This window comes from Coenobita brevimanus, chromosome 31, assembly GCF_032717465.1.
Source record: "Coenobita brevimanus isolate Jiangsu-jjx chromosome 31, ASM3271746v2, whole genome shotgun sequence".
Classification (NCBI taxonomy): domain Eukaryota; kingdom Metazoa; phylum Arthropoda; class Malacostraca; order Decapoda; family Coenobitidae; genus Coenobita; species Coenobita brevimanus.
This window is the reverse complement of record NC_136984.1, coordinates 15431346-15452223: the sequence shown is the minus strand read 5'-3', so window position 1 is coordinate 15452223 and position 20878 is coordinate 15431346. Positions and strand designations below refer to the sequence as shown.

Below are 20878 nucleotides of genomic sequence, written 5' to 3'. Positions count from 1 at the left end.
TGGGGAAAACATTCCTAGTGAAGGGATTGTATTCAGTTTTCTTAGCTCTTTCCCAATCTTATTTCTCCCCTTAAGATGAAGAATATTGTATAAAAGTAGCGAAGATACTTTCAGAAATATGGAACGCCATTAGAATGCGGGACGTGATTAGGTAGTTCTGGCTGGGAAGTAACACGGAGGAACAGATGAAGAAATTAACAGATTTGCGTAGTGTGTGCAGGGGATTCTTCATCCTTATCCTCATCGTCATCATTATTTTATTATTATTATTATTATTATTATTATTATTATTATTATTATTGTTATTATTATTACTATTGTTGAACCTCCCTTCTTTCCTACATTTCAGTTGACAAATATACAATAAATTCTGGCAAATCATCATCATTAACCCCCTAACTCTTTTCTTCTGTCGTAAGGAAAGGCTGAGTTAGGATCTAATAATAAGCAAAGAGGAAGCATGCAAATTACTTAATCAAAATATACTTCTAGAGAAACAAACAAGAAAAAAACGTTGGAATATTAAAGAACTGTATATACCTAACAACAACCCTATAACCTCACCCACTTCACAAAAGAAGATTTCATCCGTATTTCATCTTGCTCTCTCCCCACGATTTTATATCCTTTTTGGAAAGACTGTTCAAACGGAAGGAGAGTTAGATCTTAGTTTTCTCTAACTCCTTCCTTAAGACACGTCCTTCCCAAATTAAGTAATATCGTCCGGAGGTGTCAAAAATAAAATATGACCTAGTGGTAGTGAATGGGAAGGGGTGGATGTGCAGGGGACTAATCTGTATCCAGTCGAAGGTCTTCCAGGGAGAGACGATTTTCAACACCCTGTATCCGGACGTACTGTGTGTGTGTGTGTGTGTGTGTGTGTGTGTCATTTTCTTTGTGTGTGTGTGGGGGGGGGGTCCTTGCCACCTTCAAACAATCACCTCAACTCAGAATACACCGTCACTTATGTCAGGGTTAAATATATACTCCATAAACCCCGTCACAACCCAAGTCAACCTCAGCTGAATAAAATCGTCTGAAGGCAACGAGAATACACAGCAAAATACGTCATCGTACTGAAGGTGTTACTCTTGTCCTTAATTATTCCAGTCCATTGATGCAGGCTGTGAAACGATCCATCTGTTCCTGGAAAATTAATGATAAAAATGTACAGTATACTTTTTTTTTTAAAGTAACAGAACAATGCAAGGAAAAACAAAAGAAGAAATTAATACGTACACCTGTTTACAGGTGCCCTCCATTCTAGAAATAAATTGGTTAATAACGAAGCTTACACTGATGCTGTTTCTCTCATCTCTCTGACCAGAAAAACCAAGCTGTGTATTGCCTGACCCTTTGTGGCTCTTGGCATTGAAAGGAACAAGAATGGCTTAAGACGCTCCTATGGAGATTGTTTCAAGAATCTGACTTCATATTCACAAAGAACCTTAAGGTTTTCATGTAAAAACAACCGTCACGGAAGAATTTTTCTGAACTTGAATCAGATCTCTAGAACACATCGCTTAGCATCTAATTAGACACAGGGAAGATTGTTGGAGCCGCTCTGTGGGCTCCAGTCTGGCCCAGTTCTCTCCTGGTTACAATGAGTGACGCAGAGACTAATGCATTAGTAGGTTGGACTCGCTACTTGAAGGGTTTGGCAATTATTAGCATTACAATACAGCTGTAGGAGAGGAAGGTGGGGAGGGAATATGCTTAATTTGGAGGGCTAATTTTGAGAAAAAAAATGCTGCATCAACGTGGGCGCAATCCTCACCCGTTATGAGCTACGATGAAGTGTGTGTGTTTTTTTTTATAGGTAATAAACGCTTTTTCAGCTTGCGTCCAATATTCAACCGTTTGAAATGAAAATAAATGAAAAGACAATGAAATAAAAGCCACAGTGATGGATGTTTAAGAAATCCATTCTAGGATTGATAACGCCGTCTAGACTTGGCAAGAAGAGTATATAATATACGTCATTGGAATGAAATATTTAGGTTACAATGCTTGGCTGGATGTATTAAGTATCTGCTTCTTAAGACATCACCAATAATATCTTCGCTACGCTAAATGTCTCAAATTTCGTTTTCCTTTAATTTAGACGATATTTTGCACATTGGGAGGATTTCCGAACTAAAGGGGGTTAGATATAGCCTTCATTAACCCATCGCCATTATAGTTTTTTCACCTTAACTTGGCCCAGATTTCAGTCCTTTTGCAGCTTGTTTCACGTAGCTCAGTTGAAGAAAAAGATATGCCGTGGCTAAGCATTCTGTCCACAGCACATCTTCATGGCTAGCATCATATTGTGGTGATAATCGATTATTATAAGTCAATACTGAAGCTGAAGAGGTGGTAATTTTAGGCTAAAATACTGTAAAAAAAAAAAAAAAACATAAAGGTAAAATACTATAGAATCACCTGACAGCAGCAAAAAGAAAAAAGAAACTTTTTTACTGAAGGGGTTTAAATATACTACGACGAATATGTTGATATTTCCTCCAGTACAATGACCTTTTTTTTTTCTTTACCTAAAGAAAGTTCTATTCAGTTACGGAAAGGGAATATAATGACGAGGTTAAAGTATAAATTACTGTACTGCAGAAAAGTATATAGTAGAACTAATTTAAATCACGTTGTCCAGTTTGAGGGTGACAGAACTGTATCCTAAAGGTAAATTAAAAAAAAAAAAAGTTTGGAAGGAAAAATGAAATAGTCATAAGGTAAAAAATATTCACTGGGTAAACATTTAGTAATTGGATTATGGGGGAAAAACGAAATAGAAATGGGAAACGAAAATAAAATAGTCATAGGTAAAAAACATAGTCATCAAGAGTAAAACAAATGAAATAGTCATTAGGTAAAAAAACAGTCATGGGATAACAAGAAAAAGTAATTATTGTGAGAGATATAATGGAGAATGAGAAACAGCAATCCAGCAGAGCCAGACAGAACCAAGAGGTCTTACCCGACTCATTTCGTAGGCAAAACATCTGTACATAGGAAAGAAGTTCATCATGGTAACGCCAATATCGGCCAAATCGTCCAGACTGTAGCACTGTTCCTGGATATCTGGTTAAGAAACATTACAGAACATTATCTCGCTGGACTTTGAAGAGACCTGAGAGGCTGTGGAGGATTGTGGAGGGAGATTGTGGTTGTAGTGGAGGGGGATGGTGGTGGTGATAGTGGTGCTGGATGGTGCTGGTAGTACTGGTGGTTGTGATGGTTAATGGTGGTAGTGAAAGTTAGTGACGGTGATGAAAGGTGGTGGTGGTAATAGTGGATATGTGTAGGGTGGTGGAAGTTAGTGGTGATGGAAAGTAATGGTGGGAGTTAGAAATGGTGAAACTTAGTGGTGGTGGTGGTGGATGCTGGTGGTGAAGGTTAGTGGTGGAGTGGTGGGTGGTGGGTCTGAGTTTATAGGAAAGGACGTGTGGGGGAGGTGGTGGTGACAGTGATGGAGGGAGAGATGGCGGTGGTGATAATGCTGTAGTCGGAGATGGCAGTGGTGATATTGTTGTAGAGGGAGATGGAGGGGGTGATAATGATGGAGGGGGAGACGGTGGTGGTGATAGTGTCGTACAGGGAGATGGTGGTGGTGGTAATAATAATGGAGAGGAAGATGGAAGTGGCGAGTGATGTAGGGGAAGATGGTGGTGGTGAAGGGAGGGGGTGATGGCGGTTCAAAGTGGAGGGGAGGAGATGGTGATGACTGTGATGTAGGGTAGATAGTGACAGTAATGATCATGCAGGAGGAGATTTTGGTGGTAAACAGATGGGTGATGGTGGTGTGAGGTGGGCGGGGGACAAGATGAAGGGGTTAGTGAGGAGATGGGATATGTGGTGGAAATTTACTCGCATGAAGTGGTGGTGACTGTGAGCGTGTTTTGTGAGGGCAATGTGGCGGATTCGGTGGTGATTGAAGTGGAGTGTAGATGATGGTGGTGGTGAAGAGGGTGGTGGCGATTATAGCAGTAATAATAATAATAATAATAATAATAATAATAGTAATAGTAATAGTAATAATAATAATGAGAATAATAATGATGAGAGTAATAATAATAATAATAATAATAATAATAATAATAATAATATGCCGGTAGGAGACGATGGCCAGGTCTAAGTGGGCAGTTGCAGTTCAGCCTGTACACACAAAGGAGGGCCCGTTTCCGGTCAGAGTAAAAAAATACCAATTTTCGCCTCTCTTTGGACACAAACTAAACCACCCAGACAACGGAAGTCACTCAATACTTGCATAAAGACAAGAAACATCAAAAATTGAGAAAATAATTAACAATATATAATTTTTAATGAAACCTCCCATATTATGTACTGATTTTGTTCGTAACACACATATCTAGTCATTTCAAACCATTTCAGCACAAGTGAAATTTTGGGGAGGTGAAAATATGGATATTTCTCAGTGCGATGTTTTTTGATCCTTTATATGTTTTCACCGGCGTGTAGCGGTCATTTTGCGAAATTTATCACTCTTCTCTGTGAAGCACAGGATGGGTTTATCAAGCTAAAAATTGCATTTCCTGATGTGCCAGACGTTAATCTTCAGTTTAGCATGAAAAGATATCGATATTCGAAATCTGAATAAATGGTGCCCGGGCAGACCACTGGGTCCCCACAATTTCTGGACCCATGGCCATGGAGGGGCTAAAAATGGGAAAGCGGCTGGGGGTGATGAGATGTATGTGGAGATAATCAAATGTAGTGGAGAGTGCAGAATGAAGTACTTGTTGGAGATATGTAACTAGGCATGGATGAGTGAAACTGTGCCAGCAGAGTGGAAAAGGGCTATGATTGTACCCCTATACAAAAATAAAGGTGAGCGAAGTGGGTGCAAGAATTATCGTGGCAAAAGTTTAATGGGTGTGGTAAGGAAGGTATGTGGAAGAATTATTACAGACAAAGTAAAAGAAGTATCAGAAGTCCTAGTGAGTGATGAACAGGGTGGCTTTAGGAATGGTAGAGGATGTGTGGATCAAATATTTGAGGTAAGACAGATGGTGGAGAAGGCTTGTGAGAAGGAGTGGAGAAGGCTTGTGAGAAGGACCATACGGTGTTAATGGCATTAATGGATCTGGAAAAAGCATACGACATATTAGACACAGAAGGATTGTGGAAGGTTTTGCGCATGTACAGTGTAGATGGTACGCTGCAAGATGCCGCCAAGAGTTTTTGTAAGGGTAGTGAAGCATGTGTAAGGGTAAATGGGCATCTAAGTGAATGGTTCACAATCGGTGGGGGCATGCGACAAGGTTCTGCGATGTCCCCATGATTGTTCAATATATATATGGATGGGATGATGAGAACTGTAAAAACGCGAGTATTGGAGAGGGGGATGGCGTTGGTGATAATTGGTGTTAGATGGAATATCTCAATTTTGTTGTATGCTGATGATGCAGCACTACTCGCAAACACCGCACAAGACCTTGGTAGACTAGTGCAGAGTGTTGCTAATGTCTGTGAGCGTCGTATCTTGACAGTATATGTAGAAAAGAGTAAAGTGATGGTTATTGAGAGAGAAGACGAATCCCACTGTGATGTTACAATGAATGGAGAGACTGGAATTGGTGAGAGAGTTCAAATACTTGCGTACAGTGATAGAAAAGAGATGAAAATGTGCAAAAGAAGTGGAAAGTAGAGTGACACAAGGATGGAAAGTAACTGGTGCTATGAAGGCCTTGATAAGAAACAGAGGCTTGAATGTTCAAGCTGCACGAGACTTACATGAAGGAGTGTTAGTGTAAATTTTAACATATGGATGTGAGACTATGGTGTGACATGAAAATGAAAAGTCAAGAGTAAAAGCAATGGAGATGGGACTGCTGAGGAATGTATGTGGAGTACAGAGGGTGGATAGGATACGAAATAATGTGATTCGTGAATGGTGTGGATTAAGGAAGTTTGTGCACACCAGAATTGAAGAGAGTGTGCCGAGATGGTATGGGCATGTAGGTAGAATGGATAACAACAGAGCGGTGAAAAATGTATATCTGAGCTAATTTGAAGAAGGAAGGAGGCGAGGTAGGCCAAGGAGAAGGTGGAGGGATATGGTGGATGAGTGTTTGAGGAAGAGAGGTATGGAAGTCGGTGAGGCTAGGGGACTGACAACAGATCGAGCTGGCTAGATGAATGTTGTAAAAAGAAATACATAATCAGGGATTAGGCACCTCTTTTAATGTAACAGCATCAGGATTGACTCCAACGGATACGTTTATGTGAAGCTACAGAATGTGGCGAATGTTTTTGGCATATCAGATAGAGCTAGGATTCCGGGAGCTTCAATGATGAGTGAATGGAAGCGTGGCCCATTGGACTGGGCAAACTTTGGCTGTCTGGACGTGCTACACCTCACCCTGCCCTACGGTAGGGTGGGAAAAAAGGTCTGGATGATGATGATGATGATGATGATTAGGTAATAATAAAAAACAGAAATATATTATCTCTCTTGTCTTTGGGATAGTCAAGGTGGTCCAAATATGTTTCATAATCCTTGTGTGTTGTAAAAACGGCTCAGTCTGCTGGTGTGGGAAACATAGATTTGGTTCGCCTCTGAAATTAGTAAAAACGATACAATTCATAAATGTAAAAAAAAATTGTAATATAAATTACAAAAGGCGTAATGAGAAATAGAAAATGATACTGGCTAAGCACTGCATGGTATCGCTGACTGAGCCCTCCCCGGAGCAGCCGAGAAATGGGTGGGCAATATGTAGACAACCCTGCAAGAGAGGTTGTGAGGAGGGTGACGATCTTTGGTATTAATCAACGCTTTCTTCTAAATGACGGATTTTGTTTTTATTGCTATTGAGAGAGAGAGAGAGAGAGAGAGAGAGAGAGAGAGAGAGGAAAGTATAAGGTCATAATAATATCTTCCTCAAACAGTGAAGTATTGGAGATATGTTGAAAAAACGTGAGAAAACTCTGTGTTAAGGTGGACGAACGACAGAGAGAGAGAGAGAGAGGTGGGGAAGGGTGAGGAGCAGAAAAGAGCACTAACTTACCAGCCAGGGTTGAAGGGAGGTTCTCTGCATCAATATGGGCGTCCAAGAATTCAGAACATTCAGCAACATAACCAGGCACGGCTTTGGCGATCTGGTCGCTCACCTCACCGTGGAGTTTATGCAGGATCTGTGGAAATAGTTATAAAGAATCTTAAGTTATTGGTCAGAGGAGTGCGTCCTAACTGCGAGCCAGGCTGGCGAGGCGAACGAAAGCTGGAGTGGGCTGGAGCATTTGAACATCCGAACTAGAGGCGACAAGTGCTCGTGGGCCCTTCGGGCCCCTCTCACTTGCTCCTGTGGAGGACTCTAGCGTTTATGTGCTGTTCCAGTGTAAGGTTGTCACTTGGATTTTTTACAGCTAACCAATTGATTGTGTTATTTACAGCTTCAGGAATATAACCCAAGTTGTCCGAACGCAAGTCTGAAGTACACACACAGACACATGGCTACTGCTGCAGATTATTATAGTTCTACCTCTGGACAAAAAATTCTACAGAGATCCTATGCTGGGCATCGGGAGCAGCGTTTTTTGGTCAAAATATGATCGCTCATTGAAAGTAAAAGTTTTTCAATCGTGATGGGATCATGTTTTTTCACATCAGCGATTTTTTTGCGATTTTTGTGCCAATTTTGGTGCGATTTGAATATGTAGTTTCGGCTGCCCAAAATACACACAGCTAGAGCTGTAGTATATTAGACAGGTGGTCCTTGGCCCTTTGGGCCCCTCGCACATGTTCCTGCGGAGGGCTCTCACTCTGCTACAATATATTTTAGTTATAGCTGCAGGCAAAAAATTCTACAGAGATCCGATGCCAGGCGCCTGGAGCAGCATTTTTTTGGTCAAAATGTAATCGCTCATTAAATATAGTAAAAGTTTTTCAATAATGATGGGACCAAGTTTTTTCACATCAGCGAATTTTTTGCGATTCCTGTGCCAATTTTGGTGCAATTTGAATGTGTAGTTTCGGCTGTCCAAAATACGCACACACACACACACACACACACACACACACACACACACACGGCTACTGCTATAATATTATTGGATTAGGCAGGTGTTGCCATGGCAACGTCATCATGTAACCCTCCGGAACTGCAGGCAGCATGATTGCTGGCGTTAAGAAAAAAAAAAAAAAAAGTAGACGGCATTCTTAAGAAAGTCCTGCTGGAGTACAGTTTGCTGGAGTAAAAACTGCGTCCTGAGAGACACATTATATCCAAAACAGGTTTGAGAGCTGCAAAAAGGTGTTTAATTACCACCTATGGAGGTAGCCAGATGAGTATGAGTTTGCTTTTGAAATTACGACCAAAACTGAGAATAATGAATAAAACAAAGAAATTTTTCGATAAAGCTGTACAGATCACTAATTGTGTATGCATCCTACAGTACAACATTATTATTGAAAAAGGAACAGTGTGCAACAGTTAGTCCCTTAGGTTGTGAAAGAAAATCCTAATAATGTTGTCCACCACTCACACCCAATTAGGAGTGAGCCAAAAGTCCTGATGCAGTTTTAACGAGTGTTTATATGGAGAGGGAAACAGGTTTAACCCGTTCTAAGCCAGCCCTTCAACTGCCAGCAGTGGTGCAGCAGTGGTGCGGGGAACCGGCTGCAGTTGTCATGACGTTTTCAAAAGTTACTGAGACTTGCACTAATACATGCATGATACAGTTATACACTAACAGATACATATACAGTACTGTTATACCTGCAAACTACTAGATACATATAATGCTATACATACACACTATGTACTAGATACATTTAATATTGTTTTTACTCTAGTTTGCAGGTTTAAGAAATTATTGAAATATGGTTCCAATATAAAAGCATGGACAGAAATGTGTGGTTTTACATCTCAGCAGGGAAAAGTTATACAGAAATGGAAAAAAAAATGCGAGAGACATTTGCATAATACTTCTTTTCAGATGAAGGCTCAATACCTTAGCAAAAGCATTTAAGTTTTGCATAATTTCCCAGGAGTAGAGCTTTGCAGTAGTCCAATTATTTTATTGGTGCAATTTTCAGCCTAATTATCTTCATTAACTCTTACAGTTACACTAGTGTAAATTCTGATTTACCTTGTAATGGAAATTCATGGACAAAAAGGCTGTCACCAGATGGGTATGTTTATGAATATAAAAATAATCTGACTACAGTAGATACACCCTTTTGTTTTTTTCCTCTCTAGTCCTCTTCTGCTGCTGTACAATCTGAGTAAATATCACTGTGCATCATACGGCATGTCTCCCATATATATGATGTTAATGAAGCCTCAATGTTAAGCTGCTCTTAATCCATCCTCCATGCGTGGGTTCAAGTTAACTGTCAACTATTCCTGCGCGAATTCATGCGGACTCACGCTGGTACCTGCTTGCAACCGCTGGCAGTGTGGCCAGGTGTTTTTTTTCTTCTAGTATACTTAGTCATCCAGTCATAATGGCAACATCGGAAAGGGTCCAGTGAGATCACATCTTCGCGTGGGAGTAGATGAAAGAATTCGGGTAATCAAACCATAAAAATAATAAGAAAAACCGTGTTTTGACATTAAACAACCCTATACCTAACCAACTTTGGTCTAACCTAATGTTAACCAGTCATAATACTTGATTTTGTTTGTAAGGTTGTCAAAGGTGTGACGTTGCCGCTTCTTTTCTCTAAGTACTCAATCAGACAGTAGCAATATGACTGCATGACCAAGTCTAGCTGAAGAAAAATAACTGCAAATGGCCAAGTGTATGAGCTAATGTGGTTTAAAACCTCCCACCTCAACCTGCTCCGGCTCGCAACAGCATGCCCACTTTCATTCCGGATGCACCCTAACACAGTCACCTCCCTGTAGACCAAAATGGCAATAAATATTGAAGGTAAGAAAGTGGTGTTAGTAAGCTTCCTAACCGCACGAGAATTCCACCCATAGAACTAAGCTAATATTCATCAGAGAAATTACCAATATGCCGGGAATCGAACCCGGGACTCTTAGGTGAGAGCCAGGCAGCATACCACTACACCACGACCAGGTATAAGTTAACTCACGTTGTCACAATCTTGTAACCAACGTCCCTCCGCCCCCACTGTGGGCCTGAAGAGGATGAGTTAACCCCCTCTTCAGGCCCACAGTGGGGGGCGGAGGGACGTTGGTTACAAGATTGTGACAACGTAAGTTAACTTTTACTTGGTCGTGGTGTAGTGGTATGCTGCCTGGCTCTCACCTGAGAGTCCCGGGTTCGATTCCCGGCATATTGGTAATTTCTCTGGTGATTTTTCCTGTGTAAAAATTACAGGTTCTCTCTTCATTCTGACTTGCCGTAAGTGTTTGGGATAGATTAAAAGCATCTACTTGCCCGAGTGCCAGGGGGTTAACTCATCCTCTTCAGGCCCACAGTGGGGGGCGGAGGGACGTTGGTTACAAGATTGTGACAACGTAAGTTAACTTTTACCTGGTCGTGGTGTAGTGGTATGCTGCCTGGCTCTCACCTGAGAGTCCCGGGTTCGATTCCCGGCATATTGGTAATTTCTCTGATGATTTTTCCTGTGTAAAAAATACAGGTTCTCTCTTTAAGCTAATATTGTTTTCTTTCTCATCTGCCATGCATAAGCAGACTGGGTAACCTTATCTCTTTAAGATACTAGAAGCCACATTGTAAAAAAAAATAAATAAATGAATAATTAAGACCCATTAGTTAACAGTTACAATAGGTCTTGCAGGGTGAGTTTTGGTGGAATATCTCTTCTCGTTTTATACATAAGGAGATAAGATCATAAGAAAGAAGATAACTGCAGTAGGCCATGCTACGCAGCTCCTACACGAGTGTGACTACATGAACAAAACAGGGATAGCAATAAAGAAGGCTCTCCTCCTACCAAACCCTCGCACAGACACCGGAAGGAAATGGTGAGAAAGAACACCACGCAGTATGGAAAAACTGACTTGGATGTGGAAATTTTATAATAAAGTGTAAAAGGAGCTTCCTGCAAGTAGAATAAATCTGCTAATCACCAAAACATAAACATTTAACCCACCCAGATTCTACCTAACGAGTCTAACCTGACTGTGAAGCATGGTAAATTTCTATCTATCTATCTATCTATTGTCGGACACCACAATCCCGCAAAGGGTGGCCATTTGACACTGAGTTAGTTTAATCTGACTTATTAGAGAACGATATTTACCATCATGTTACTATTTTTGTTTTCAGTTCACGGTCTGTCCGGTGATAGAGAGGGACCCCTTCACGTGGTGGCACCAATACGACCAGGTGGACCATCGCCTGATAATACAATCTCCCGTAAAGGACACCCTACCCCCAACAGGAGGATGGTGGTCCACAGGAGAAGGGTAACTTCAGCCTGCAGTCACTGGCTTCACATCCAGATGAATCTGGGGTTGCAATTACTACTACTACTACTACTACTACTCTTATTACTACTACTATTACTACTACTACTACTACTATTACTACTACTACTGCTACTACAACTACTGCTGCTTCCACTACTACTACAGTATGTCCGCTGAGAGGGTGTGACCTTATTCATCTATACATAATATTATATTTTACAAGAACTCAGTCACAAAATTAAATAACAACTGTCATGGCTTTATTTATTTTTTCCTATGATTCACTCAAGTTTCATTGTGCAGAGTGTTATAACTGTAGTGAAGATAAAAGTTTTTTTATTTTTTTGCTTTATGGCCTTCACCCTCTGTATGGGGCATTAGGCCAAATTAGATGAATGATGGAAGAGATCAACTCCTCTTCACTGTACCAGCACTGCAAGTAACGGCCATTCTAAGGGGCCAGATGTGGTGGTAACATATGGTAAAAGACACGAAAATCAGCTAGATACACCTCCTGCCCCCTGACAATCAAAACTGGTTGAGTCTCCTCACCCTTGTCGGCAGCCTGGAGCAAATCACAGAGGTTAGAGTAGGTTGTGGCTCCGAGCTGGTACGACTGGGTGTGGGTGGCGAGGGTCAGAAAGTGTCGGTTGGAGGCTACGTCTTGTCGATCCTTGTGGTTGATGACGGGAGGGAGAGATGGAGTGCCCTCCACTGCCGGAAGAGGGGAGGACTCAATGAGCTGCTCCTCAGCTGAGAAGCTGGTTGACGTCGCCTCAGCCATGGAGGTGGTGTCAGAGGAGTCCTGCCCCTCCTCAGAGTATGATGGTGGGTGGTGTCTGTCCGCCATGGTCGTTGCCGTGTCCTTTTCCTGAACCGTTTTTTCTTTTTTTTTTTTTTTTTTACTTGTGCGACTCTGGGCAAAGTCTCCAGGGCCTATTTCTCGGGGGCAGTGACCTATCCCAAGGCCCAGTAGTCCTCCTACACCTCCACATGTCACCACTTCGGCGCTAACACCCACCATCCATATTGAATACATGCTAGGGCTGTCTCATACAGGATTGGTGGATTGGTATTAGCGGGGGTATTTTACGACACGTCGGCAGGTCATCTGGTAGATCAGGAAAGTCTGCTTTTTAGGAAATTCAAATCCTTAAACTGTTCCCTGCCCCAGCCGGGATTCGATCCTGGGTCCATTAGGACCACAAGCCGCCTCTCTACCGATTCGGCCACCGCCTCCCCCAGTAATTGGGGCGGCAGTCTGCCTGTTAAGAGGGGCATCCAGCCGTCGCCTTTTCTGCGGTGTTGTGTGGGGGACAGCAGGTCAGGACTGCTGGGCCCAATGCTCCCGTTGACGAGGAATTGAGTGTACATCGGGGGTGAAACACTTGGGAATGACAAGGCAAGGCAGCCCATGCTCCTCAAATATCTTAGGTAGGACGATGCGCAAAGCTCCCTTGTCACCCCCGCAAAAAGCCTTCGTCATCACGATCCACATCTCCACAATGGTATTTAGCTCCCCAGGACTCAAAGGATCCCTGGCCTGACGTCCACGGGGCGTGAGACGTTGCCGTGCATGGGCAGAACCTTGCACGGCAACACCTCCCGGGCCAGTAACATCCCAAGCCTCAGGACCCTGAGGAGTCCCAAAGAGACTAAACTCAACCATCTCTCCATCCCCAATGGAGTTTTGGAGGTGTCGTGGGATTGGTTTAATGACTGCCTGGTGGTGCACTAAAACATCAATGCCAGTATCCTGGCGTTTGATGAATCCGTACCCCGCCCTGGCATTAAACCCAACCACGTTCCCTCTGATCTTCTGGGATGCTGGAGACTGTGGTCTATTGGATGCCACCCTCAATGGGTCACAGGCAATAGCAGTAGCCGGAGATATGTTTGCCATGGCTGTCGGTCGTCCTCTCTCTCAGATAAAAGTATATACAATCAACTTACATATACCTGGCGGGACAGGGTGACTCAATGGTAGAGGTTCGGACTCGGGACCGGAAGCTGCCATGCTGAGAGGGGTAGCGCCCTCCTGCCACAAAATAGGATTATATGATCTAATAAGGTCTAGCTTGGGGGAACATTTCCCTTTCCCTTCATATACAACTGATCCCCTTCACAATAAATCGCCAGTAAAGCATCACTGACTGAATCCATACCGACGGTCAGAGAAAAGTTCACAAATGGGCAAATGCTTCAGAATCATATTTAAGACAGATTCAAAGGCTTTAGAAATACAAGCGATGAGACTGTTTTGGTGATAACAAGTTTGACTGATGAATGGATGGAAGAAATATTCCTAGCTGTGCATCAGGCACGGCTAAATGCCGCTGGATTTCAATTATTACGACTAAAAAAAAACAATAAATAGACTCAAGCATAAGACTAAAGTAAAAACAAAAAAGCAATAAGTCATTAAACATTAAATAGAAAATCAATTAAAAAAAACAGCACATAAAAGTATTAAACACACGACAGCAGCTGACTTTTTTAGAGTTAGAGACAGGCTGAATGAGAGTAAACTTCAAGAGAGAGAGAAAGAGAGAGAGAGAGAGAGAGAGAGAGAGAGAGAGAGAGAGAATGTGTGTTGTTTCCAAACGTGTAACAGGTGTAATAATTAAGGTAAAGCCAAAAAATAAAAAATAAAAACTTGTGAAATGTGTTACCTGGAAGCAATTGTCCAGCTGAGACTGGCAAAACTCCATCGTCCTTGGTTTACTGCACTGAGTTAGCGCTGGGGAGAGGAAAGAAGTTAATGTGAGCTTTTGACACATGAATGAAGTGATGTGGTACAATATTGTTGCACGCCAGCATGACCGTCTCTCTCTCTCTCTCTCTCTCTCTCTCTCTCTCTCTCTCTCTCTCTCTTTACATATCTGAGACGAGTCGTTGGGTTATATACGAGTATATGAAATGAGACTTTGGGTTATTTATGTAGAGTATATATATATATATATATATATATATATATATATATATATCATCAAGACCTCCTTCAGGTTATTTATGTACAGTAAATATATTGTTACGCCCCCACTCCACACAGCCACAGTCTCCAGCAGCAGTAGTCTAGTACAAGAAGGACGTTGTCCAGGGAGTTGTTCTTCCCATGGTCAGCCTTTAGGTGTACAGCACACAACATCAGCTGAGGCGTTGTAAATAACAATGGCTTCCCAAGCTCACTTTCTTTATTTTCCATATAATCACACTGAATACCCTCCAACTTCATTTCACTATTCTCACAAGTCCTGGAGCTGTACAAACTTTACTAACTGCAATTACACTTAATGCTTGACAACATTTCACTATTTTTCACAACTGTCGATGATGTACAAACTTCAATAACCACTATTTGCCAACAACACCTAACTGTTTTCACAAGTACCGAAAATATACAAACTTCTCTGCACTGACACTGCACTACACTCAAACTGAACTGAGGTCAGACTGAACTTGAACTAGTCTCTTCTCCAACCTTATATAAGCTTGCATTGTTCGAGAATGATCTACTTCCCCACAGTTCTGGTGTACTCCAGAGAGAGAGAGCACAGTTACCAACTTGGAGACAACCAAAACATGCCAGTTTTCTTACAGTACATAACACTATAAATTATTTAGCATACAAACTTAAATTGAATTGCATAATTTAACAATCACATAACTAAAACATTATTAAAGAACAAGAGCACAAAAATTAATGCATAACTTACAAAATAACTAAACTCAATTACAGCAGAAAAACTAGCAACTTTGACTCATACCGGAACTAGCCTACGGTAAACACCGGAAATCATTGAGAACTTCTTGACTACCTAACCGGTAAATCCCGCTTCTTAACACTACCCCCTCCGTAGTTCTTTGTCGTCCCAACAAAAGTACACAGTATATACAAGCATAAACTTTCATCCTAATGAAGCATCTAACTATACAATAAATAATCCTGCAGCTTCTCAGCTTTTCTTCTATGCTGCTTCCAGTGACGTCCCTGCTCTTCCACACAGTTCACTCCTCCTGGAATGTCTTCGTCCTCTTCCTGATTCACTTCTTCCCTTGAGAAACTGTCACCATCCTCTTGCACTTCAGTTCCATGGTCCTCCTCAACATCCTCGGCTGTAGGAGAGCATGATTCCTTCTCAATTGGACACTCATAGCTGAAGTGTCCCACCTCACTACATGTCCAACATGCTTTTATTACAACAGAAGATATCCTTGCACTGCTCTGTTCTTGCTCCTTCTTTCATTTGTGACAATCCTCCTTCTTGTGTCCTGGCTTCCTGCAGAACCAGCAACTTTCACCGATCTTCTCTGGTTCCCTCTTCAACGTGTAGCAGTCCTCTCTTCTTTGTCCTGGCTTTTCACAGTACCAGCAACTTCCTTCAAATTGTTCCGTTTCACATACCTGCCCCTTTCTTGCCTTGAATCCTGCACTTCGACCTGTCTGAAAAGTGGACGTACTGGACCTGATGCAAGACTCAAATTCTAGAGCCCTGGCTAGTGCTTCGTGCATGCTTCTGGGTTGTGCCTGCATTTTCAACTCTGCACTATCAAGAACATCGATGAACTGGTACCACAGAAAAAATGCCAACAGGTTGGGTGCTGCTCCAGGGTATGCCTTATATGCCATACTCTCCAGGTCATGAACAAGCTGCTGTAATGATTCTCCTCGAGCCCATACATGGCTCTAGAATCTTGCTCTGTGAACCTCAGTCTGGTACCTGGTCTCATATCTGTGCTCCAGTACTTCTGCTAGGGACTTATAACTGTTTCTCTCTTTCGCTGAAATCTGGCCCAGAAATTCCATTGCAGCACCCTTAAGGCTAGTAGCAAGCTGCACTATCTTCTGCCTATCATCCCAACCATTCTGATCCTCAAGTAACTCAAAATGTGCACGGTAACCTTCCCAAGGTACTCTACCACCAAATTCCTGAGCTTTCTTCTTAACTGGACCCCCATTATAGCCATGCACTTCACTGGTTTGGGGCCCAAAAACTGGGGCATCAAAATTAAGTCCATGACTTAAATCTCCCACATTCTGATTATTCAGGCCTATAATGCTACCTTTAGATGCTTGGGAACCGTCAAGATTCACCATACGCTGTCCATTCTTTTCATATGCTCCCTGTACATTAACTTGAGGCTCAGCAGTGTAGTATTTCTCTACAGCCTCCATTTTCTCACTAATTATCTTCACATGGTCAACTACATGCTTTGACTGGCTATCGACATGCTGTCTGCATTCCATCGCAATTCCCTCACTAATATTTAGCTGGTTGTCTGCATGCTGTCTGCACTCTGTCACTATTGCCTCGCTAATCTTCAGCTGGTTGTCTATATGCTGTGCACAGACCATCACATTGATGCTTACAACATACTTATGTTGTTCTAACTTGGCATCTACTTCTTCCTTAAGCTGTTGCTGTTCTTTCTTCATTTCCCCTATGAATGCATCTAGCTGTCCTTGCACCCTCAGTTGTACTTCCCTCTGTTGCTCCTGTAATGCCTCTTGAAGTTGTTCATATCGTTCTTGTTGTTCTTCACATTGTGCCTCTAGTTGTTCACTCTGTGTTTGCAATTGTTCTTTGATTTCGCTCATGAGTTCTTTCTGTTCGTCACTTTGGGCTTATAATTTTTCTTTGTGTTCTTTCTTCTCTACCGGAATTGTTCTCTGAGTTCTTTCCTCTGTGCCCGTAATAGCTTCACAATTGTCGCCTGGGACATTTCCTTCTACTGCCCAACTTGAGACCTTGTCTGCACACCATCTGCTTCCATGCAAAGGTTAGCCTCACTGCAGCCCTTAATAATAATCCACACTCCTTACACCAGTGTTACGTTCCCACCCCACACTGCCACAGACTCCAACAGCAGTAGTTTAGTATAGGAAGGACGTTGCCCAGTGAGTTATTCTTCCTATGGTCAGCCTTTAGGTGTACAGTACACAGGATCAGCTGATGCACTGTAAATAAACACTGGCTTCCCAAGTTCACACTCCTTATTTTCCAAATAATTACACTGAATGCTTTCCAACTTCGCACTCACTATTCCCAGTACATATTGATATAAATTATTAAGCATACAAGCTTAAACTGAATTATATAACTTAATAATCAAATAGCTAAAACATTATTAAAGAAAAAGAGCACAAAACTTAATGCATAACTTATGAAATAACTACGCTCAATAACAGCAGGAAAACTGGCAACTCCGACTTGTACCGGAAGTAGCCTACAGTAAACATCGGAAAAAGTTGAGAACTTCTCAACTACCTAACTGGCAAATTTCTCTTCTTAACAATAAATAAATAAATAAATATATATATATATATATATATATATATATATATATATATATATATATATATATATATATATATATATATATATATATATATATATATATATATATATATATATATATAATCACCAGAAAGGACCGTGACTGTTGCTTGTTGTGACACTCAGAACAATGATACACACATGACCCATGTCCCATGCCACCTGCCACAGCCTGCCTCAGGTTTTTTTTTTATGCGAGGAAGAAGGAACCAAAGGCCATGACCCCGCAATAACACTTCCCTCCAAGAGAAAAACAAAATACAAGAGAGAGCCAAATTCAAGATCCATTCATTTCGAGATGCCTAGACATACTGCATTTGAAAGACTGGAGATCATAGGCAGCAGGAAATACGGACAGAGGGAGACAGTTCCAGAGTTGACCTGTTGCATAAATGAAGGACTGGGAGTAACGGTTAACTCTTGCATTAGAGAGTTGGACAGAAAAGGGATGAGAGTTTGCTGCTAGATGAGTGCTACGCTCCTGTCATAGAGGTGGAGGAATGCATGCAGACAGTTCAGAGGAGCAGTGACCATTAAAGTAGCGATAGAAAAGAGATAAAGATGCAACAGTGCGGCGAAGAGACAGAGGTTGAAGGGAGTCAGTAAGAGGAGGAGAGTTAATGAGACAAAAAGCCTTTAACTCCACCGTATTGAGAAGAGCTGTATGTGGGGAGCCTCCCCACACATGAGAGTTGTACTCCACACAGGGGCGGATAAAACCCCTGTATAGAGTCAACAATTGTGCAGGGGTAAAGAAAGGAGTCGGCTTAGCACACCCAATTTCTTGGAAGCAGATTTTACAAGAGATGTAATATGATCTTTCCAAGATAAGTCCCGAGTAAATGAAACTTCAAGCATGTTCAAGGATGATGCAGGATTAAGCTGAATATTATTAAATATTAGTGGATATACCTGTGGAAGATTTTGACAGGTTGATAGGTGTAAGAACTGAGTCTTAGATGCATTAAAAACAACAAGATTATTTTTACCCCCGTCAGAGATACGAGCCAAGTCAGACATTAGGTGTGCCATAGCCTCATCCCTTGTTTGTTGAAGTAACTGCTGAGATGGGCGTTGCGGGAACCGAATGGAAGGGTGAAGGGAGAGTCATCAGCATATGAGTGGATAGGGTTAGATGTACAGCTTAGAAGGTCATTGATGAATAAAAGGAAGAGAGTTGGTGATAGGACAGAGACCTGAGGAACACCACTGTTGATAGATCTAGGAGAAGAACAATGGCCATCTAAAACAGCAGCTATAGAACGGCCAGAAAGGAAGCTAGCGATGAAGGCACAGCCTCAGAGTCCCCAGGGGGGGGGACCATAAATGCCCCCGCCATCTGCCCCTCTCCCGGTGACGACTCGAGGTGCCTGGAACCACTGTCTGACTCTCTTCTTCTTCATTTCTGCAACATTCGCGGCCTTTCATCTAACTTTCGCTCTGTTGAGCACCACCTCTCCTCCTCTAAACCTCACCTACTTTTTCTAACGGAGACTCAGCTGTCTGAGGCAACTGACAGCAAACCCTTTTCTGTATCCTCCTACTTTCACTATACTCATTTCAAAGCCAAAGGTGGCTGTTGTGTATACATACACAACGACTTATCTTGCTCTCATGTTCCTGGACTTGATTCTTCTGAATTCTCCACTCTCTGGCTTCGGCTTTCCTGTCATTCTCTGACTAAATATATCTGTGCTGTTTACTTATCCCCTAATTCTACTGACTATCAAAAATTCTTCGACTATCTTACTTCTACGATGCAACACATTCTGTCCATTTCTCCTTTCTCTGAAATCTCCATTCTTGGAGATTTCAATGTTCACCACCACCTTTGGCTCTCCTCTCCTTTCACTGATCCACCTGGTGAACAAGCCTACATCTTTTCTATCCTTAATGACCTAGAGCAGCTTGTACAGCACCCTACCCGTATCCCTGACCGCCTTGGAGAGAGCTCCAACATACTTGACCTCTTCCTCACAACTAATCCTTCTGCTTACTCTGTTAATCTTTTCTCTCCGTTGGGCTCCTCCGATCACAACCTTATTACATTAACCTGTCCTATCGCTCCAGTACGGCCTGCGGACCCTCCAGGGAAACGTCGTCTCTGGCATTTTGGAGCTGCAGACTGGGAGGCCCTCAGGCAGTACTTCTTTGATTTTCCCTGGAATGATTATTCCTTCCATGGCCGTGAGCCATCTGAGTGTGCCTTGCGCATTACGGAGGTTATTCTCTCGGGCATGGAAGCATACATTCCTTTCTCATATCCTTTGACTAACGCAAGAAAGCCTTGGTTTAATCACGCTTGTTCTAATGCTGTCCGCAACAAGGAGAAGGCCTACAAAAGGTACTGGAGCCAACCCACCCCTGAATCACATAATCTTTACGTTTCTGCCCGGAATCGTGCTAAGTCTGTTCTTCGCTCTACTAAAAATAATTTCATCCATACTAAATGCTCTCAACTCTCCAACTCGAATTCTTCCCGCTCCTTCTGGCACCTTGCCAAAAATCTTTCTAACAACTTTACCTCATCATCCTTCCCTCCTCTTTTCTACTCTGATGGTTCTGTAGCTATTTCTTCTACTGATAAAGCAGATCTCTTCGCACAGACTTTCTCCTCCAATTCCACCTTAGACGATTCCGGTGCTGTTCCTCCATCACTTCCCCCTCTGACTTCCTCATGGCTGACATTAAAATTTCTTCAGTTGATGTATTTTCTGCCATTACTGGCCTCAGTACTAACAAGGCATATGGGCCTGATGGGGTCCCTCCTGTTGTTCTCAAAAACTGTGCTTCTGTGCTTACACCCTGCCTAGGCAAACTATTTCGCCTTTGTCTGTCAACTTGTACCTTTCCTTCTTGCTGGAAGTTTGCTCTCATTCAGCCAGTCCCAAAGAAGGGTGACCACTCCCAACCCTCCAACTATCGTCCAATTGCTTTAACGTCCTGTATTTCAAAAGTTTTCGAGTCAATTCTTAACAAAAATTTTTAAGGCATCTTTCCTATCACAACCTTCTTTCCGATCGTCAGTATGGGTTCCGTCAGGGACGCTCCACTGGCGATCTTCTCACCTACCTTTCAGACTCCTGGTCATCCTCCTTTCGGGACTTTGGCGAAAGCTTTGCCATTGCACTTGACATCTCAAAGGCTTTCGATTGAGTCTGGCATAAATCT

General features: G+C 42.2%; 1 protein-coding gene across 1 annotated transcript in view; it reads right to left on the bottom strand.

Moving 5' to 3' along the window:
* Positions 1-4459: 4459 nt before the first annotated feature.
* LOC145395510 (uncharacterized) overlaps positions 4460-20878 on the bottom strand; it is a 60232-nt gene continuing 43813 nt past the window's right edge. Inside the window, exons 3-5 of the mRNA XM_080269119.1 lie at positions 14042-14109; positions 7026-7152; positions 4460-4503 (exon numbers count right to left, since the gene is read on the bottom strand). Coding sequence (XP_080125245.1) covers positions 4460-4503; positions 7026-7152; positions 14042-14109 — 239 coding nt within the window. The remainder of the gene's footprint in view (positions 4504-7025; positions 7153-14041; positions 14110-20878) is intronic.